This window comes from Chelmon rostratus, chromosome 9 (genome assembly GCF_017976325.1).
Source record: "Chelmon rostratus isolate fCheRos1 chromosome 9, fCheRos1.pri, whole genome shotgun sequence".
Taxonomy (NCBI): domain Eukaryota; kingdom Metazoa; phylum Chordata; class Actinopteri; order Chaetodontiformes; family Chaetodontidae; genus Chelmon; species Chelmon rostratus.
In genome coordinates this window covers 14,971,200-14,994,174 of record NC_055666.1, presented here as the reverse complement: position 1 = coordinate 14,994,174, position 22,975 = coordinate 14,971,200, and the positions used below count along the sequence as shown (strand labels likewise).

General features: G+C 43.7%; 1 protein-coding gene across 1 annotated transcript in view; it reads left to right on the top strand.

The window, feature by feature from the left end:
- The first annotated feature begins 485 nt into the window (after positions 1–485).
- The window catches only part of kcnip1a (Kv channel interacting protein 1 a), a 35,692-nt gene continuing 13,202 nt past the window's right edge, over positions 486–22,975 (top strand). The window contains exon 1 of the mRNA XM_041943814.1: positions 486–573. Within this exon, the coding sequence (XP_041799748.1) occupies positions 486–573 (88 nt within the window). The remainder of the gene's footprint in view (positions 574–22,975) is intronic.

The window sequence follows — 22,975 nt, the reverse complement described above, 5'->3', positions numbered from 1 at the left end:
TTTCTTCATTGCTCCACTCCCAGAGGCTGACTTGCAGGTTGAAAAGGAAGTTTCTTAGAAACTTGGATTGTAAGAGCGCCTCAAACAAGCTGTAGTTGTCTTACTTGGACAGTTTATTTCTTACACACGCTTCATCTCTCTCCCTCTCTACGCGCATACCTCGCCCTCATGCAGTCACTAATTTGGACACATTCAGAGGTGGGATGGAGAAAGCGGAGGAGGAGGAGTGGGGGAGGGAAAGCAGGGGGAGATCACCGTTTCTTTTATTTTTTTTTTCTCTCTCTCCCTCCAGCTCAGCAGGACGAAAGGCGACACAGTGAGAGGAGCGCGCTCTTCTCTGCCGGATTCAAACACTCCGCCAGGAGGAGAAGTTGTATTGATTGCCACTTCGATCTGAGATCGCTGCCCCGCCGCGGATTTGGACCTGGGAGCCCCTGTCCTGCTCTGGCCCCGCTCAGCCCATTGTGTCCCAGGTCCCAGTCAGGATGACGGGGTGTGCCAAGCGCTGCAAACAGGGACTTGTCAAGTTTGCCTTGTCCCTGCACAAACTGGTCACTGGGACGCTCATTAAAGGTAAGTCCTCGAATGTGTCTTTATTTCATCTGTGCAAGTGCAAAGGTGTGTTTATGTGTGTGAGTTCCTGTATGTTAATGAAGTTGGCGGCACTGAAAGCCACCGCAAGTGCGCGCATCCACTGCGTTGTGAACAGTGAGAGTCCAGCAGGCGCAAATCAACACGAGCGTAACCAAAGCAGAAGTGAAAGTCTCCTCCACATCATCTCTCACCCTCAGCTCGTACAACTCTTTCTACTCGACTCTTGCCTGCAGTTGACCTCATTCTGTTCAGTCTGTTCTCCAGAGGGAGGAGTGAAGGAGACAGAGACGAAGGTAGTAAGCAGCTAATAGAGCGGAGAGATAAAGTTGATATAGAGCAGAGCGTGTGCGTGTGTGTGCGCGTGTGTGTGTACGCTTGTGATGAATGTGAGTAATAAAACGTGCCGGTGTGGCAGAGGAGCCGTCCACACATGATGCTGAAGGGAAGGGAAGGGGAGGGTTTTACAATTGTTATTCATTAGTTGTTCTTGGTGTGTGTGTGTGTGTGTGTGTGTGTGTGTGTGCACGCTTTGGTGCCTATATGTAAGGGTTCTGTGTTTTTGAGTGCAACGTTAAGGTGAGATTTTTTCAAACAAATTTTGATTATTTGGTTATTTTGCTTTTATTGTTGAAACAGAGAAACTGTGCAGGAAATAGAAACCATATGCAGTTGCAGCCTGGAGTCTCACACACACGCACGCACGCACACACACACACACCACCACACACACACACACACACACACACACACACACACACACACACACACACACACATACAGTATAATGCTCTTTGAGCCAATTGATATTATGTCTGGAGGGATGAAAAACATCAAAGAAGTCAGTCACACACATACAGTAGATGCACAAAGACATACTCAAATCCACACACACACGTTTGTGGATGGCTCGGGCACTCAGCCACAGTGGGAAGAATTGCCCTCAAGGTCTCTCTCTCTCTCTCTCTCTCTCTCTCTCTCTCTCTCTCTCTCTCTCTCTCTCTCTCTCACACACACACACACACATTATGAAGGAGCTGCTGCTGAGGGTTGATTGCATAACAAATTACTCCTTAGAAGAAAATCTCCTATAAAGTCAAAAAAGGAAGCAGCAGTAAACATGAACATAAAGTCTCTCTCCATCACTCACACACACACACACACACACAAAGAAATGAAATACACACACATGCACTCATATCAAAAAAAAAAACAAAAAAAAAAACGAAAAAAACACATGGCACTGATATATGGCCATTAAAGCGCCCACACAGACAGTAAGGAAATGAGCTGCAAGAATGAGAGATCTGGGTCTGCAAAATATCAGACACACGAACAAATATGCACACACATTTAGACACACACAAGTAAACACCCACACGTGCACGTACATGCACATACAGGTCTGCATCTGCTCCTCTTCAAAGCTCCGGTGGGAGCGGGAGCTGCATCTGCAGCAACATCAGATTAGACAACGGCCATAAAGGCAAATGGGCGAGACGGGCACACACACACACACGCACACACGGACACACATTCCCACACACACACAAATTCCAGCTCCTTAAAGGGCCATTACAATTTTGTAGTTCTATGGATTGTGTTTACTACCCATTGCTTTTCAATTTGGGAAATTGGTGTTTTAATTGGGCATGAAGAGAAGCTGCCCCATGCCCTCTCTGTTCAAAAAGATGAACACCAAGGGTAGAAAGCAACTAATTACACATGGTTCTGCTGTTGTAACTTAATAGCAAATAGTGAATGTAATATTGATCACTTTATTGCTGAGATTTCACTTTTACTTTACTTCACTTTACTGAGCCTTGTGGTCCATTTTAAATTGCTTTCAGAGCCTTTCTGCACCAGCGACTGGATAGCAGTAAACTGCTTAGTTATGAAGTCATTTGGAGGAAATAAGAAACAACGAGAGTCTAATCCAATGTAGTTTTTTTTGGTTTTAGATTTTTCTGCTTAGTGGTGTCTAATATTTGGATATTTAGTCGTTCTAGGGTTCAATTTTTAGCTGATGAAGGCCAGGCGACAAAAATGCTGCATTGCTAGTGTATCTCTGAAAGTCAGGAGAGTGCAGGAGCTTGTGAAAGGACTTCAAGTAATCCAACTCGAACTCTTCCCTCTTGAGGAGAGACTCTGTAAAGTTTGGGAACTTGTTAGAGACAGATTAAAAACGGAAACAACCGGTTAAAAATCGAAGAAATGGCCAAGATATCCTGACCTTTAGCCCCTAGTATGAGTCACACCCCCAAAAAACTCAAAATCCTACATGGCCCATCATGCAACTTGCTAACATCTTTAAGACCCACATCTCTCAAGCGCCACTCTCCTACAGGCTGTCAAGCACTCTGCACGATGAGTAAATTGATCCTGATGTGTAAAATTGATGGCGCGCCCCTTGAGCCTGTTCTTTTTCCTCTCAGTCTTCTTTGAAATACAAGTTCTCCAAAAACCACTGCTCTACCTCTGCTGCCATTACTCTTCCTCAAAATTCGAAGTTTGTCTCGTATTTACTGCTGAAAAACATTAGATGTGGCTCTCTTAAGGAGCTGTAGGCAAAAATACAAAGGTCACAGCATGATGAATCAACTTCTGTAAAGGCCAAAGCACAACACCCTGATGTCAAATATGAAATATGAACCTTCGCTTCAGAATTCATGTATAATTGATTATAAGTAAAAAAAGGCAATGACTGCAATTCTTACGCTATTGATCCATCTATCCATCTCTCTGTCCACTCACCAGCACGGCCACCAATTGTTTTTCTTCAGTAAGAAGCTGAAAATAAAAGGCAAGCAGGCTCAGTGTAGCTAACGGGCTCGGCTGCCTTTTCCACACTTCACTGTAAGTTACAGAAACTTTTTCAGATGACCTTTAACAGTCAGCGTTTTAGGACAGTTTAAGAGCTACGGTCATAAACTGTGGACAGAGAGGACAGTTTTCCTTCTCTTCTCTCAGTAGCAACAGGAACTTTACACCAGCCTCTGCACCAGTGTTGGAGGAGGAAATGAGGCTTTGTGCGTTCGGTGTGCTGAAAGGCAACACAAACACAGGTGTACTCATAGGATTTGGCTCTGTGTAGAAAGACTATCAGAGCAGCATTGACCTCTGCTGGTAGCACGGAGAAAATACAGGTTAACAGAAGTAAAACCACATATGCTAATAAGATAAGATAAAACTACTGATGCCATGCCAGAGAAATTTAGTTGTTACAGACAGAAAGAATAAAAAGGTGGGGTAGAAAGGAACAAACAGACAATAAAAAGGATGCAAAATACAATACAATCAACTATATATGTACATTATATACAAAAAGAGTATAAAAATAATGTTAACTTTTGAAGGATAGTTTCATGGTGGAATATTTTGGATTGCACACGAGTAAGATATGGATGTTAAAATACAGTGGTTGAGTACTATTAGAAGGCAAAAATATATAAAACAGTAAAATTTATATAGCACTGTAAAATAGTCTTCAGAGCCATTTGTCCTCCATGTTTCCTGTCAATCTCTTGTACCAAATATGTATTAAAACCAAAAATATCAGTAAAAAATCTTAACCCACCAGCTGAATTTCTGATTTGTTTGTTTCTACTTCACAGAAATCTTAGGCTGGAGTTTCCAGACCTTGTTTAAGCTCTGCTCGCTTCTTCTCGCTGCAGACTGATTAGGCCAAATCCCTTTCATCACTTTGCTTTTCTGTCTGCCTTCACCCTAAACTTCTCTTCAGCTCTCTGTCATCTCTGAAAACCCTGCAAACATCCTGTCAAGCTGTGCCAGGCTCTAAACAGCCTGCATGATTTCACTTATCCTTTCCATGCAGCCTGCCCTCAGGTGCTTCCCACTGGCAAACAAATCCAACCTGCCTGGATGCAGAGTTGTGTGCTCTGTGGTGGTCTGGGCACATGATGGCACCTGATGGCAGCTATCAGCAAACAAAACAGTATTTGGCAGGAAAATGCACCTGAATTCCTTCTTTTCTTCAGCCAGAGTAAGGCAAGGAAGCCTCCAGCTACTTGAATCTCCTGCAGTATTAGTTCAAATCCGCTCATCATTGCATCCCATTGTTTGTCTGTTTTACGGCCTCAAACTGTGTTAAAATGTCTTGAAAATGAAGCTTGATCTTCTGAAATCTACTGAAAACTTTTCTGCATTTGTTCCTGGATATTTTTTTTTTTTTTTTTTGGCAATCAAAAACAGACTCAGAGGAAACTTTCCTGGAGGTACAAGAAAATTAAAATGTGCCAACTCATCACAGTCTTCAAAGCGCTCTCCTGTTGGGAATAGGAGGAACATGCAGTCTTAATCATCCTTCTCCTCCTTCCTGTCTGTTTACCGGTTGCCTGGAAGAGCTTCATTCCAAAAGGAAAAACACAAAGCAGTTATTCAGCTTAAAACGTTCAAATTTTAACGTGAATATTAAAGTCGGGGATTCTTGTTTAGAAGCTCTTATTTAAATGTCATGGCTGATTATAAATATTTAAAAGAAAAAAAACATATTTGACCAAAACTCAGTATTTTGTGCTTCTTTTGTTCCCATATATGAGTTTCTCAGACTGCACAGCAGAGGGCGCCAGACTCCTCTTCTTCCTCCTCATCGTAGTATCACATTGTCGGGGTAGATCAGAACAAAAGTGAAGATGAGTCTTAACCAAATGAACCATTAAATATTCAGCATCTCAAAGTGCTTGCTAATGAAGCAGCTCTTCCTCTGCTGGCTGATGAACGATGAGGGGGATCTTCAAAGTGAGGGTTCGCCTGCATCGGCCGCAAGGACTCAGGTCTGAGGTGTTGGTCATAAGTGCTTAATGAAATATTCAGCAGCTCCTTCTTTTCCCCCCATCAAATAGTCGCTTGGGGTCCTCCCTCTTTAAGTCGGGGGGGACTCGGCTGCACTTTTTGCATTCAGAGAAGACAAGAAGGGAAAGCAGGATGAATGAGTACACGAGAACAGAGAGCAAGGAAAAAAAATGAGTGTGTGTGTGTGTGTGTGTGTGTGTGTGTGTTTTCTCCAGTGTGTGCGCTCTGCACTTGTGTACGTGTGCTGCTGCTTTGACTCCAAAATGCTGTCATATCACTTTTAATGCGCCATGGGGGACACAGTGCATGTTTAATACAAAATATAATGCATAATAATTCATATGGAAAAGGCTCTCGGGGGAGGAGACACCGTTCTCCCCCCACCAACGCTGTAATCAATCCCCAAGCTGCATACAATTAACACTTCCATCACTCTCATCTGCTGAGGAGGGAGGAAATGAGAGGCTCGGAGGGGGCGAGTCAATAGAGGTGTTTTCGCATTCAGTTCACAGAAACCACTGAGGTATTAGCTAAAGAGGTAAGACTTTGCTGCAGTTTGCAAAAATGTGTTTTCATTTGTGCTTTCGAGGAAGCTAACACCCCAGTGTGCCACGTGCTAACTATCTGTGTCCAGGAATAGTAGCTGAGGGTGATGGGGCTCAAGCTCAGCAGCACCCACAGGCAAGGTGATGCTGCCTGTAATACATGGATGGCAAAAAAAAAAAAAAAAAAAAAAACCCAAAAGAGGAAATATTTCAACCAAACTGCAAAATGAATGGATGAACAGGTTGGTGGTATTGTATTTTATACCCGTTTATGCCAAATGTGTCATCTGTGTATGTAGGTTAGATGTAAATGGGGATGCAAAGTGGAGTTTTTCACAACCTGACAGCTGACATAAAGTATGTGGGCGGTTTACAACACTGAATCTTTATGAGAGATTCGCTGTTGTTGCCGCAGCCTTGAAGAGAGAAATAGACTGTTGTCATGGAGGGAACGCTCAAACCAGCATAATCTCACCCGTACAGGTCCCTGTTCTTTCACATATATCACTGTTACCATGTCTGATAGAAGTTGACACCAATACAGGAGAATCATCAGCCATCTTGCTTTGAATCTAATAAATCGTCAGCTCATCCACATTAGTGGATGAAAAAGCAGATTTTCTCACTCGTTTGAATGTAGCCACACACGTGGTTTTGATTCAACTGTCCCTGATGAAAAATACATTCAACAGAGGACTACAGCCAGACTGGTGGGCCAATGAGGCTGTAGCTGAATGCTAACATGTATCATCATATAACAATGATAACCTGCTGATATGTTTGCACATCATGCATGCTCACTTGCTAATTAGCCACCAGCTGCGCAGCTAACTGGCTTTGTCAGCCTTTTGCTGCCGGGCAGGTAGCGTACAGCTGGACTTTAGAGCTTTTCCACTGAAAACAGCTGCGTCTGGAAACAAAATATGAACCAAAACATCAGGCCGACGATTTGGCAGGAAAACCAAAACAAGACTGTGCCTCATGGCTCTGTAGCTCTGCATTTTTCATATGAAAATATTGATTAGAGATTGCAGTCAAAACCCCACAGATTATCATCTTACAGAACTCTACATCTACATCATCACAGAACTCCAAGAAACCAGCAGATATTCTTATTTGAGGTGCTGGAACCAGTGGATTTCATGCATTTTTGTTTAATACATGACCTAACTATTAATTAATTATCGTCAAACCAATTATCAACTCATCATTTTAGCTTTATGCTGAAGAAACAGTCCCGCTGACTTTTTTTTAACTGTCAGTGTTTTGCATCAGCAAGCTTTCCATTCACCTCCGTTGTACTGCAGCAATTCTGCAGCAGAAATCTCTGATCTCTTAAACCCTGGACAAATAAAGCCTAGACTATGCATGGCTTGATACTGATTGCGGTAATTTTTTTTTTTTTTTTTTGAATTTGTGTGAAATGATCCTTTAAGTGGTGATAATGTGAATCAGCATTTGCAGCACCATGCCATTGGAGAGGCAGAATGATTTTGTCAGTGTTTACTCACACTGATTGCAGTCAGGCCTTGTTGCACAGCTTGGACTCTGCGGTTTGCAGTCCACGCAGGTGCGGCGGGCTCACTTTCCGGTTTGATATAGAAGAAGTGGCATGTGATTGACTTTTTGCGGCAGGGATTGGCGGGATCACAGCAGCGCTACGCCTCATTCCCACGTCTGTCAGGATGGTTGAGCCCGTCTCCTCCGCTCCTCAGTCCATTAAATAAGAACTGTTAGCTCTGATGACTCAGACGACACTGAGACTGTTTGAGCCGGTTAATGGCCAGGTGCCGTTTTCACGCCTCCTTGTACTCCATCTCTGCTGTGCCTACCTCCCTCTTTTTCCTCTCCCTCCCTCTGTTCTGTCCCACTTGTGTCTGTCATTTCCTACTCCCTCGCTCCCTCGTTCCATCTACCCCCCTCCCTCCTTCCTTCCCCACTCACCTATGTCTCCCTCCATCTACTTTGCCCTCCCAATTCTCTGCTCTCATTCGATTCTCCCCACCTCCTCCCTATCCCTCCCTAACCTCCCTCTATCTATCTCGCCCTCCAGATTCGCCGCTTTCATTTGTCTCGCCCTCTTCCCTTTCCTTCCTACAGTTATTGCCCCCCTGTCTCATCTCTTTCACTCCCTCCATGCTTCCCTCCCAATTCTCTGCTCTCATTGGCCTCATCTCCTCTCCTCTGTGTGGTCATGACTATGACAGTTTCCACCCAGCCTTCGTCTGATAAGAGCGGGCAGCGACTAACCAGCCAATTTATTATTCACTGTCTCCTCGCCACATTTTCTCTGCTTGTCAACACCTCCATTCTCCGCTGTCAAACGCTTTCTACCTTTCCCCCTTTTCACTGCCGCACACTAGTCTAACCCCATCCTTTGCTTTCCTTACCCTCCATCCATTCATCCAGGCAGCAGTCTCAATCTAGTAAAAGGTTCGATGTGTAATGGTTAATAAATGATGAGAGAGAGGTAGGCTGGTGCTCAGAATGATCCACGGCACCCCGGACAGGACTGAGTAGCCGCACAGACGATGTCAAGCTTAATGTCTTGGAAGAGTTTGGCTCTCGGCCTAATGTGATGAACCTGTTGCTGTTTAGTGTTATTGCACTGAAAGTGCAGGTCTGCAAAGCTATTTCAGTTTCCTTGTCTAAACCAAAGAGCCGTTAACGCCTCAGTTACTCTGTTTTGTGTTTGCCAGCAGAATAGCTCAAAGACTTTCCAATTATATTCCTTGGAAAGAGTACTGTAGATACTGGTGATATTTTACAGCAGATCTGGATTGATGTGATAAAACATCCCAAACTCAATTTTCACTCGCTCGTTTTCTTCTGTAATGCTCAGTTTTACTGATCCATAAATTCGGAATATTTTTCTAAAAAGTTTTGACGAAAAAAAAGATGCAATGTGGTTTCAACTCAAAGTAAAACAGAGAGTGATCATTCAGTACACTTTCAGTTCATTCCAAATGCTACGATAGCATAACCTTGAGTCTGAAGTGCCAAGTAGGTGTTTTGGTGCATAATGGTCAGAACACACATAGTAAGAGAGCTGCAGAGTACTGGACGTTAAGAATGAATAATGAGTGATGGATAAATGAACAATGAACCTGAACAATCCTTTCAAGGAAATTCCCATGGAAATCAATAATAAAGTCAATACACCTGAACAGTCCACAGGTGGAGGAGTGAAGGATAGCTGGATGGGTCGACAAATGTCAGAGACCTCTCTAAAACCACGATCCGGTAACAGCTATCTGTTATTGCACCTGTGATTTGTAACTGCTTTGGAAGGCGGTGGATTATTATTTCATCAATGCGGTGACTCCAGCAGTTATTGCAGGTGATACTACCACACAAGTCTTCTTCTCTTTGTTGTCCTTTTTTAAGACCGAAGCAGAGATCCCACTGACAGTTCTGGACTTATGTCAGCTCCATTTGCAGAAGAAGTTTGTGTGATGCGAGTTAAGAATGAACCTCAAGCTCTCTGTAGTTTTTGCTTTCAGACAATTCTTGTCCATTTTTTGCTACAACTTAGAAACTTGGAGATTGCGACAGATACAACAGTTTTTTTTTCTTTAGGTGCCTGCTGGCTTTGGCGGCTCAGGGTTTTTGAACAACTCTGATAGAGTTCTGTTCTAGCTGACAAACCAATCTCACCACGAGGCTCGTTTAGTAGCTGCTCAGGAGCTTTTGATTGTATCACACAATCCCACTCAGAAATTAAGTTTTCCCTTCTGTCATTGTAGTTTGAGATGTTTCCATTTTTCTGAGCGCTTCAAGGACTTCTCGTCCATGTTGGCGTAAAAAATGAGAATCATCCTTGTCCTTAGAAAGAAAGTTGACAAACCAATCTCACCACACGGTCCATTCAGAGGCTGCTGTGAACTACCGTCAGCGAGGCCATTGTGTTTTGTTCTATAGTACTTAGTCACTGGATTGCGCTCTGTTCAAATTCCCTTCGAATGAGTTCATTCAGTGCGGTTTGAAACCTTGCTATTTAGAAAATGTCAACTTTACTCAGACTAATCAAAACAGTCTGTTTTTCATCTTCTCCACTGCAGGGTTTCTTTCAATTTATTCAGTGGATTGTCAAAGTGTTCGATCAACCAAAGGCTCGCTCTCCAGTCATGGATGCTGTGCAACCCCTCCACTGAAGTTAAACATCATCACGACAGCAAATCACGCTCCCTTATCTCGTCCTTTCAGCCGCGCTTTCAGAATCTCATCAGCATGTCTTGCGTGTCGCTGCCGTAGCGTCTATTTGAAAACCTGGTTCTCTCTGTTGATACATCGACGCTCTTACTTGTGGGTGTTTGCGCACGTGTGCGCGCGTGGTTCGTGTGTGCAAGATGTGATTGTTAGTGTTTGATTTTGATTAGACCGCTGTTTCGAGGTGTCTCTGTCTGCAGAGCCACAAAAGGAGAAATATAGGTGTGTGTGTGTGTGTGTCTGGGTGAGCTCTTGCATACCCAAAAAATGTCCCTCACCATTGCACGTGTGCACACACACACACACACACACACACACACACACCCTGCAGTGCTGCTTTCTATCTCTTTCTTTCTCTGTCTACCTTTCTCTGCCCCTCTTCTCCTCTTCATTTTCTTTCTCCCTTCCACTCTGCACATCAGCGTCTCACACCTCCTCCTTCCCTCGCTCTTGTTTTCACTCTGAATTGATCCTGAGCGTGACTACTGCAGCCACTAGCTTTTAATGAATGCCGTGGCCTAATGGCTTTATCATTGGCCTTGATGGCCTCAGCTCAGCCACAGCGATGGCCCGGCTGTAAATTGTTTTTTTAACTAACACCACGTGAGGAATTTCAATAGGGTCTGCAGTCGATGGCGTCGGCGCAGCCTGCCAATCCTGACAGCAGGGTGTTACACGGAGGCCGGCAAGGGGTTAAGCGTGACTGACAGAGGAGTACATGTGTGAGGTGGACTGTGTCGTCTCCTGCTTGTGTTGTCATACAGGGTTTGTGTGTGTGTGTGTGTGTGTGTGTGTGTGTGTGTGTGTGTGTGTGTGTGTGTGTGTGTGTGTGTGTGTGTGTGTGTGTGTGTGTGTGTGTGTGTGTGTGTGTGTGTGTGTGTGTGTGTGTGCAGCAGTGGACTCGAGAGCAAAAACATGTCTGGATACAGCGTGTTGATGCCGCCGCTGACATATGCGAGGCGGCGTTTCTGCAAATGTACTGGTGTCAGATGTCCAGGGTTTTGTCTGTGACCTACCTGCTAGCAGAATAATCACACACACACACACGCAGACACACACCACCTGTCACGCTCGTACATGTAGAGATAAAGCAGCAAATGCACTCTCCACAGTCAGAGCATTTGCCTGCTGAATAGCAAAAGGGGACTGATCAGTCTAGCCCCCCCTTATCTCCTCTCACCTCTTGCACTCTCCATCTCTCCCTATCTCGCTTTTTTCACCCACCCTCTCCCCCTCACTTTGCCTCCCCTGCCATTTGTGGATCCTCCCAATTTGTCTCTGTCCCTTCTCTCTCTCTCCCACCCCTCCTTTTCTCCTCTTCCCTCTCATCAGTTCCTCATTCCCTCCTCCTCGTCCCTCTCGCTCTCCCTTGAGTTTTGTCCTCCTCTCTCCTCTCTCTCTCTCTCTCTCACACCCCTCTCCCTCTCTCTGTCTCTGTCTTTTCCTGTGCAACAGTGTGCAATCCCTCTTTCCCCACTGACAGACAAAGCGAAAGAGCAACTGAGACGAACAGGAGGGGAAGAGGCAGCAGGAAGAAGCAGAGACAGAGAGAGGCAGAGACGTAAAGAGGCACAGAGGATTTGATGGAATGACAGTCTGGTGGCAGGGGACACACTGACAGAGAAAGAGAGAGACAGGAAAGAGGGAGGGGGTGCATGGTAGAGAGAGAGATAGACGGGATGCAAAATAGGCAGCTTCAGTGACAGCGTAGACAAAGGTAGCTTCAGAGTGCATGTGCGCCCTCTATTCATTCACTCTCTCTCTCTCTCTCTCTCTCTCTCACACACACACACCCTCTCTCTCTCTTTCTCACTCACTCACTCACACAGACACGCACACACCCTCGAGCAGAAGCGGCAGAGCTGTGTGGGTGTGAGGCAGCATGAGAAGTGATATCTGTACTTCCACACATACAGCTGGCTGATGGACTAACTTAATTACATCACACACACCTACTGTACGAGCACTCGCGAGCACACCTTGATTATAGGCGGGCGGAAACGCACACACACACACACACACACACACACACACACACTCACGCAAGAGCACACACAACCTGTCTGCAGCCAGAAGTCAACATGGGTCTTGTGATGGGAACCTTTTCCATGCAATCCAAGCAGGTGAACTACCATAAAGGTAAGAATTTTTTTTCTTTAATCTTATCTTCTCCAAACACACTCAGGATGTGTGCGTCTTCTCGATTGGGAGCGCACACATGTGGCTGTCATACGAGAGACGCACCTGTCATGTTGCGCGTTAGTGCCTTAATGACGGAGTCGTGTATGTTTGCTCTCAGAGTCATGAATATTGCACAAGAAGTGCATTATGGGAATGAGTTGAATGCATTCTGAGCAGCAATGTAAAGTTGGCAGAAAAACGCAGTCGTTCATTATTGGTTTATGATGCAATCTCCAGGCCATCTGTCCTGTGGAATTAGGAATAGAAAAAGGAAATGTGTGTGTGTGTGTGTGTGTAGCCATGCCATTGGGGATGTCTATAAAAGGTGATGGTATTTACCCCTGTCTCCCCCCCAGACCAACCTGCTTCCTGTCTGCCCTGCTACTGTTTGACAGGGTGAAAATGGCACTGACACTTGACGCATGCACGCATTCGTAAACGCAAATAAGTGTGTGCAGCTTTGTCCATGAAAATATTTATGCACATAATTCACGCACTAAAACGCAGGAGTGTGTGTAAGGCGGCGTCCGGTTCATTTTGTGTGTGCTGCGTGGTGGCTGTGGCGGCGGCGTGTCTATGTGCATCGTAAATCAGCGTGGTGTAATCCGTCAGCCTTTGGCCATGGTCTGTCCTGCGTCTGTTGACCTCAAACCTGATGGTTATCGCCAGCAGACACACAGCTGCATCGCACAGAAAAGACAGAAAACAGGAGTCAGGTTATGTTTCACAACACTGCCACATGTAGAAAAAGATGCAAGAATACCTTATTTGACCTCTAACCAATTAAGTTAGTTACTGAGATCGTGTGAAGCAGGCCGCGTGTCACATATTCTGTGACCAACACTGTGGAGGCGATGGAAGTGATGTAAATTATGTGCTGTGAATGTTGCGTACGTCCCTCAGGAAGATGCCTGCTCGCTGTCTGTATTTTGTGTGCTATACCTGTCAAACACAACAGTCAGACCACACCGAGTGTTTGAAATGGCTGTAAAAACACTTTAGAGACCCTGCAAATGGGTTTCTGAAATACAGGCATATATAGCATCTTGCGTGGGTTGTTTATTTTAATTCTCAACCTGCGCCTCATTTCATTGCATGGCAACAGCATTCAGCAGATACTTCAGATCTGTGCTGAACAGATACTTGAGGCACATTTTCAAGGTGGATGTTTTTTTTTTTTGTAGCCTGAAATATGAAATCTATAGAAAGATTACTGAGACAACAGAGATGTCTCGTCCATGCTGTCCATTTTTGAGCGCAAACACTTTTTGGAGAAGGCAGCAATGCTTACGAAGCAACTGAGATGTATTTTTATTGAATTTTGTGCAGGAAAAGGTCTCCTCTAGTTAGGCTAACCTTTAAATAGCAGTCACTTTGAAGTTTGCACTGTTGGGGTGTGAGGAAGAGGGCGATGGATGAGTAAAAGTGGGAGAGAAAATTTGAGAAAAGTTGAGAGTGCAGGGGAGGTGCTCCTCAGGGGGTTGCAGTGTGAGTGTCGATGAATGTGTGTGCGTGTGTGTGTGTTTCACCATCTGCTGCAGTGTTATAAAAAGTGGCCTAATGAAAGCAGGGCAGGATTCATTTTACATGGAAGGTTGGCCCATCCTTGATGGCAGCCCAACATGAGGCAACAACCAGCTGGGATGGACCCAAAGTTAACTTCCAGAACTTTAAAAAAATGTTTTCTCAGATACCGTTTGACTGTGTGAGGCAGAGCTGTGCACTGTGACAGACTCCAGTCAGGCTCATGGATCTGATCACTTCAGGACAAAACTGAAAAGACTTGACTATGATGACTCAGGACTTGGGCTTTACTCGACCGTCCTGGCTTGGAGTGGCTCGATGTCGTCCTAAGATTAAAAAAAATGACATAAAAAAAGTGTGCAACCAATCACATCTTTAATTTTTTTGCTGATAACACATTTGTTTTGACGACGATGCATTTGGCAGCTCAGACCAGCAGACAGCCAAACAGATGATACCTCTGATTCTCTCATTTCGAGATTATGCTGCATCTATGAACATGAAACAGTAAGTTTAATAAGGATTAATTATCTGTATAGATTGGCTGTACCAGCTGTTACTTGTTTTAACAACATTTGTCAATTATTTTCTAGATTAATCGATTACTTTGGTCTAGAAAATGTGTTTCCATAAGCCCAAGATGACATCTTCAAATATTTTGTCCACAACACAAACATACTCAGTTTACTGTCACCGAGAAAATATTCAGATTAAAGAAGCTGGAATCAGAGAACAACTTTTTTCTTGTCATAATAATTACTCAAACTGATTAATTGATTATCAAAATAGTTGGTGATTAATTTCATAGTTGACAACTAATTTATGAATCATTGCAGTTCTATTCATTCATTCAATGACTGATAGCCTCAGCTACTCACATTTTTAGGTTTGGAGGTCGTTTACTGATCTTTATAATTATAAGAGTAAGAAATCACAGCAGACAGCAAACATTTCAATTTGTCAGCTAATGACTTTTTGTAAAAACTTTTTATGTTTCATCAGTCATTTAACTGTAATGTAAGACCACATTTTGCAAATGATCTGATAGAAGAACAAAAAACAAAAAAGCCTGCATGTAGTACAGATGATCAAACAACAAAGATGCAACAGTTTCCCACATATAAAACTGCTTTAGCTCCTTTTCATTCTTAGGCTGACTCTCAGGAGAGCTGACTCCTATCTGGACTGTTGTAGAGCTTACTAACCTGTAGGAAGGTCAATCATTCGCATACACTGTATGACATTAAACTGAATCCAGCCAATGAGTACAGTAATTGTAGGCATGCCATTATTATTACTGTTGTTGTTGATGAAAATGATGCTGTTGTTGTTGTCCGTCCTTGTCTGACGCAAGCATCCTGAATAGTGAGGCAGCCCACAAATCTGGCAAGGCCGAAAACAGTAAATCAAACACACGCTTCCAGCCCATGAAGTCCCATCGCTTGTTTAGACTGCAGCCCATGTTGTCTGAATAACAATGAACACGATGAAACATTATGACTTATTTTGTGTCTGCTCGGGAGATTTGTGCAAGAAAGGACTGCCTGCCAAAAACCCACAGCACTCGACTCAGTGTGTATCTTAATCACTAGCATGCCAGGAAGCCCCGCAATCAGTGCTTTTCTTGTAAAATAGTGGATAGTTTTACCCCTTTAGCCTTCTAAAAATTACCCTGATTCCTAAAAATCGACAAGGGAAAATCACTTATGGTTTGATACACACTGTATTAAAGCTACGGCGATGGGTCACAAGTAGACAATGCTTTATTTTAAGGGGACGCAGGTAATGAAATGTTGAGAACGCTTACTTTCAAGCGACAGGTATGCATGCATACAACGTCTCGCATCCTTTAACCTCTCTGGTGGCTCTGGAGACAGAGCAGGTCAGGTAATAATGGCAGGGTTGGAGGCTCGATCCTAAGCCGCAACCTCCTGTCTCTGTTTCAAAGCACCCTCGAGCAAGACGCTAAACCCCGGTTGCTCTCCAGGACCAGGTCCGTGCCGCGCATGCTGAATGAGAGCCACGCTGCGCTTAGGCTTTAAAGCTTGAAACAAATTCAGCCCCATCCAGAGCATTTTATAGTGAGGAAGTGACTGACATGAATTTAACTGAGCTCCTATACAAACTGAAGCAGGTGTTTTTGTTTTTGGTGAGGCGTACTAAATGAGGCTGAACTAATGCTGTGGCCTCCGTCAACTTATAGCTTTTTCCTCTGGAGAAACTAGAAAGCAGAGATATTAGCCTGTGTCCTAACCAGCCACATACGGCCAAAGGTTGCCATTAAGGGATTTATAAGTCTTTCGTCACCTGGGGCCAAAAAATAAATTTATCCACTGTCACTGTGCTCAAACTACTCTGCTCCTATGAAATATTTCCCAGCGGGTATGTTATAAACTACAAAACCTGCACCTTGCCGACACATTCATCTCCCTGTCAGTTCGCTCCATTTGTTTTTGCCTCCACTTTCATTTCTCTGTACTCTCTCGCTCCGTCAAGTGAATTTCCCCTCTCCCTCTCTTTGTCTTGCTCGCTCTCACCTCATTTCACCCCCTCATTTTGTCTTTTATGTGTTCCTCCCTTCAAGTTTTTCTTCTTCCACTCCCCGAGCCGCTCTCTTCTTGATCTATGGCTATTCGTCTGCGTTTGCTCTTTATCTCAGGGTTTCTGTCTCTTTCCGTCCATCTGTCTCTTTCGCTCTCTCAAACCCTCACATCTCTTTGTGTTGGGAGTTTTGCACAGAAGATAGCCTTGTTCGGCTCTCAAGATCACTGCGGCTCCTCGAAGCTTTCATGTGGAGTTTTAGTTTGGGGCCGGAAGAATACATGTAAATAAAATAGTTGTGTATGTGGGTCTTCTGGAGACCAGGCGCGTTTGGCTCAATGTTTCCATCTGCTGCAGGGCTAAAGAGCTGAGGGGAGAGGAGCCCTGTTTCTTTAATAGGCTTTAAAGTTTCTGCCCCTCTCCCTCATCCCTGCACATCAAAAGAAGTGCACCAAAAGGGCCAATTAGGACAGCAAAAGAGCTTTATTAGGCACATGACAGCATGAAAACATGTTTCTGGTTAATCCCATGCCCGAAGCATGTATGTGTGACTGAGTATGAGCGTGTAATGATGAAACTGTGATATCACAACCTTGTATCTCATATTTCCTCGCATTCTATCCTGCACTCCATAGATTTTCACAGGACGCGCCATTTCTATTTAAAAAAAAAAAATCTGCCCGTCATGTAAGATCCTCTGTCAGCCTTTGATCTTTCAGTGTTGCAAATTAAACCCACGTTCAAGCATTTTATTAGATAAAAAAGAAATCAATATACTGTATAAATAAGGATATGTCATTTGCATAATATTTGCAGGCAAATGCTTTGCTCGGTTCTTGAAAGATAAACAACATTTTCCGTGCAATTTATCTCCGTAGACAGCTCAGCCCTGTGCTTGCCTTCAGGCCTTTGTGATACTGGAGCCAGTGAGAGAAATGCAGATGAAGAATATAGATAGCTACTTAGCGACTGTATGGTTAGGCCTGTATGCACAGTTATGACAGCAGTGACGCACCTCACTTGAACTGGATTAATGCAGCAGTTGAAATGAGGCACATATAGAGTAAACTGCAGATGTTGCCAGTAGCATTTGCACTGAAATCTCAGTTAATTTGAATTCAGACTAGAACTGTTGTCAGCAGACATAAAAAGAACATGTCTATGCATCTTATATAGACAGTATAGTTCCAGTGGTCCCTTGAGTTAAACAAGATACTCCAAACATCATCAGGCTGGAAATGCATGTTGTTTTTGTCGAAATTATATGTTTTAGTTGTATTTAGCTCGCATTCCCATACCTACCTGTGCAGTCTCTGTGTAATATAAACAGGGGGTGGAGGTTAGGCAAAGACAACAAATGAGTAATTTACATATCCCTTACAGTAATTAAGCCCGACAGGAATGGTTTCATGCCCTACAAACATGAACCTATATTTGAACTTTTAAATGGAGCAGCAGAATAACAGAAAATATGTGATAATGTCACACAGACAAATCCGTTTTTTACTTCTTTTTTCTTAGTTATTAACAAACAAGCTGGTACTGAGGGGACTGTGTGTCGCCAAGTACATCTGTACACCTCTGGGATATAAAAATCTCTTGCAGTGTGAAGGTCGGACAGAGGAAAAGAGGAAGAGCTTCAATTATCCACTACATAAAAAACTCAAGAATCTTCAAGAAAAAAAAAACTGGGGGAAATTTAGCATTGCTTTCACTGGCACTCTGCTGTATGTTTCTATCTGTTTCACTGCGCACTGGAAATAACACTGACTGTTCAGCTGTTAAAAAAGATGTAATTTGACTCTAAGAATGTGTGTGTGTGTCTTCCTGGTTTTGCTGTGAATAATGCATGACGTGTCCCTGTGCCTTCATAAGCGTCAGGTCGGTGACTCACGGTTCACAGTTGTGTCATATCTTCATCTCTGCACGTGCAAAACGAAGCAACAAAGAAATACCAAAGTCAACTTTTTGGAGTTCAGCACATTTCTGTTTGCTGTTGTTGCACTGCAGGGCTGCAGTTATAATGATTATTTTCATTATTGATTAACTGGGTGATTGTTTGGTCCAGGCATTTTCACACAATTTAAGGATCACGCATTTGCTTTGTCGGCACCAAAAAAGAATCCGCATTATGATTTCCTGGAGGCTGATTGATTCAAATCAGATATTTTAGCCCACCATCAGTCCAAAATTCTATAACAGTCAGTTTACTCTCGTACAAGGCACAGAAAAGCTGCAAATTCCCACATATGAGATGCTGAAAACAGTCAAATGTCTGCTGCTTTGGTTAAAAAATGCTACAATTTATCAATTTTCGGTCGATCGGCTCATGAATTAATCAGCTAATTGATTCACCTGAGTGGACTGAAACTACTTCATTGTGTTGGAACTACCTCTCAGCCCCTTCAGGAGCTCCACTTCCAATAGATTGTCTGTCACACTGAGCAATCCTGCAGGCAAAACCCTCTTTAAACAACCTCTCGAATCCGGATGAGTATCTTCCTGCTGCTCCCTCCCTCTGCCAGTGTGTGTGTGTGTGTGTGTGTGTGTGTGTGTGTGTGTGTGTGTTTCCTAAGTCATCACATCCCTTGTCAAACTAGTTAGCCTTGAGAATGATGGCGGAGCAGAAAGCGTGTCCAAGAGGAAGACGACTCCATTGCCTTCACTCTGTGTCTCTCTTCAGTTTTTCTCATCGATTCCCTCGTTAATCACTCTCCATCTCCCATTCAAACTTTATCTCCTTCTCTCTCTCACTCCTGCTTTAGTCCTCTTTTTCCTCTCCACACGTCCATCCCACCTCCCCTCTGCCACTATTTCTCACTCCCTCCATTTATCTATGTCCCTATTTGCCCCCTCCATCTCTCTTTTTCTCTTTTCCTCCTCTCCCTAGATGATGGCAGATCAATAGCGGAGAATCCTTTAATTAATCCCTTTTTCATAATGTGATGGGAGCTGTCGAGAGGATCAGCATGTGTCCACTAATAAAGATACAGAGGAGCGTCTGTGTGAGAAGTCATTTGGACAGCGGTAGATATTAGTATTGATTTTCCTAATAGACGTGTTCTACCCTGTAGAAAGAGGGCCATGCTGCTCCTGATGAGAAATTGCCGAGGCCTTGTGCAGCGACAAGACAGTGTCATACAGCAGCATGATGGATTTAGAATCGAACTGTTGGGGGGAAAATGGCGAGTTTTTCTGTTGCGGGCCTGCAGCTTAGCACTGAGGTTGGTCTAAATGTGCTGCTTTGAAGAAGCTGAGCTGATTTTCTGAAGCTTCCACCGCCGGTTTAATCTTAATCAAGATCTTTAGAGTTTCATTTTCTCTCACGCTCGCTCCTCCATTTCTTCCTCTTATTCTCTTTGTTCCTCCTCCCTCTTCTCTGGATATTCAGTGTTTGCGTGTCCCACTTGCTCTCTCTCCTCTGCCTTTTCTTTCTCGCAATGCCGCTCGCCCACTCTCCTGGCTCTTGTTATCCACTTCTTTCTCTTTCTTTCGCTCCCTGCATCGCACTCTAATCTCCAGCTGGAAGCTTTCCTGGTGTGTTTCCTCCTTCTTCTTCATCTTTCATTGCCAAATATGCTCCCATCTCCGCCCTCGCCGTTCTTTTCCTCCCCCCTTATGTGCCGCCATCCTACTCGTCCCACTCTCGCCGTTTTCTCCTCTGCCTCTTATCCTCTCTTTCCTTAAAAGTGTGACAGGGGTCTTGTAAAACAGTCTGCAGCCATTCCCTCACATGCCCGTAGGGGAACACACAGCAAGTCAATGGCAATATTATACAAACAAACACAAAAACAAACACAGTTGAATACACACACACACACACTCGCTCTCACTCTTTCTCGCTGCTCCACAGACAGACTTTGAAATGATTACTTGAAGGAGAAACATTTCTGTCAGCGTGTGGAAACGGGCCTGTCACAGACCGGAGGGAGATAGAGAGGGATGGAGATTTGAGATTGGAACAAGACGGGAACAGTGTTTGAAACGACAGGAACACTAGGCTGAGACGTTAGCAGAGATTTATAGGGAGAGATGGCCTGATAGAGGTGTATTTGCGTTGGCCGCACGCCTGGAGACAAATTCGTAGATAAGAGGGGAGAGAGAGATGGATAGATATGGTTTAAGGCTAAAGATGAAGTAGGGTGCAGTGGAGATAGGGAGAAATCACTTTGATAGCCTGTAAATTCCTATAGGCACAATACAGGCAGTGTGTTGTATAGTAGAGCAGGGTGAGAGGAAGAGCGGTGTGTGTGTGTGTGTGTGTGTGGGTCAGCAAATGGTTATGCTCTATGGTGATGCACGCTGTTTGGATGCCACTAGAGTCCACAGGGACCTCATCCTGTGATCAGCCATTCTTTCTGCCTGCAGTTGGTGCATGTGCAAAATGTATGCATGTGCATATGTGTGCTAGTCTGTGTGTGTAAGCACGTGTGCGTGTGTGTGTGTGTGTGGGCAGGGAGAAAGCATTGCTCCCCACTGCTGTCCATTCTGTCTCTCTGGCTGTTGTGAAAAAAAAAAAAAAAACACACACACTCATTCGAGCACATTTTCACAGAAGCAGATTGCAGATTTTTTATTCACCAAACTAAATCTTTCCAGCTAAATCATCCCATATGGCTTCCTAACAATCACGCCTCGTTCATTATTCACCATCAGCAGACAAAAAGTGCCCCATATTCGGAGCAGTTGCCACATTTGCAGAAGCGTTATTATGGATGGCTGGCTTGATAGAAAACGACAGCGTGTCTATTCTCCAAATCGACTGCTGAAACCCTGCCTGTAAAACTTGACACGTGTCCTTTGCAGAAGCCGTCGCGACTTAAACATGATGTTTTTTGGGGAAAAAAGAAAATCAGAAATGTTTTAATCTTCAGGATTTATCTTTGATCAGAGCTGACAATGACATTTTTACATATTGTGTTCTCCTGCTAGCGGCTTTTATGTCTGGATGCTCGGGACAGCAGCCAGGCTGGGGACGAGTGGATGAGAGGAGAGCATCCAGCAGTTTACCTTAAGTGCCGATACTGTTTTCTGACACCGACGCTGCTCTCTCTACTACATTTCTTTTACAGCTATAGTTTGATTTATTGTTTGTTAGTTTATTTCTGAGAGACAAGTAGAGAAAAACTTTGACAGCTGAAGGCAGCATGGACTCTATCTTGCATATGTGTATAGCTGAAATTATCTTCCAACACCAGTCCCTTGATAGGTTTTAACAATTCAAACAATCATTAAAATTATATGTCAAACTTTAAAATCTGGAATTCGATGCACAAACATATATACAGACAAATAAGACAAAAAATAAAAATAAAACGCAAAACATTTATAGCATGAGCTCAAGTACATAAAAATGATTAGAGTTATGGCCAAGTTTTAATAAGAACTTGACTCATTTCACAGGGTTGTGCCTTTAAACAGGAATTTGCTAATCCTTTTTGACATATACTCAATTGAAAACAGCATAATGTTTGACCTCATCAGCTTCATTGATTTTTGTAAATATCTGCTTATTCTGAATTTGATCTAGCAACAGCTTTCAAACATGTTGGGACAGAAGCAACAAAAGACTGGGAAAGTTGTGGAACGCTCCAAAAACACCTGTTTGGATCATTCCACAGGTAAACAGGTTGATTGCTAACAGGTGACAGTATCATGATTGGGTATGAAAGGAGCATCCTGGAAAGGCTCAGTCGTTCACAAGCGAGGATGGAGCGTGGTTCACCACTTTGTGAACACATGATTGTATAAAGGATGTTACTACTTGGGCTCAGGAACACTGTTGTTGGTAAACACAGTTTGTTCACATTTAAATGCTCATTTTCTAGTAATACATGTTTATATTTGAGGTCATAGTTAAAGGTGGTGTTGCACTGGAGTCCACTGTAAACATTTTATCCTAACGATTTTCAACTACTTTTCCGTAAAAATAGCACATCATCGTACTTCTTCCACCGGTGCATCCTTGATATATATGCTTTGCATGTGCACGCTGTTCATGTGCAGCTCATGTTGAGATTTCATCTGGCATGTGTGCACAGCTCTTAAAGGCAGGACCACACACTCCTGCAGTATTATCTGATACTTGTCTTGATCCCTCTATTTCTACCATGTTAAATATCTCATTCTACTCACCCTTTGGCTTTTCCTCCCTTTAATCTCTCTCTTTTTCACATCCTTGACTTTAAGCCTTTTTTTTCCTCCTTTCTGCCCTCTTCCTGCCTCCCTTCCCTCCTTTTTTCCTACTCTTGGAGTTAATCTGCCACACACTCTCTCTCTCTCTTTCTCTCTCTCTCTCTTTCTCTCCCTCTCTCGCCCTCTTTATCCATCCCCTGTTAGCCTGTGTGGGGGGGTATTATGGATGGATGAACAGGAATGATGGATGGAGGGAATGGAGGTGTTGATGGATTGAAGTGGCCTTTTCATGAGCAAACCGGGATGTTGACGAAAGTCAGAAGTGACGCACAGGGTTCCGAATTTTTGTCACATGTACATGTTTTTCCTTCACTCCGTAATTCATATTTACCTCTCAAATCAATATTTCAGTATCTATTTGCATATTTGTCCTCCAT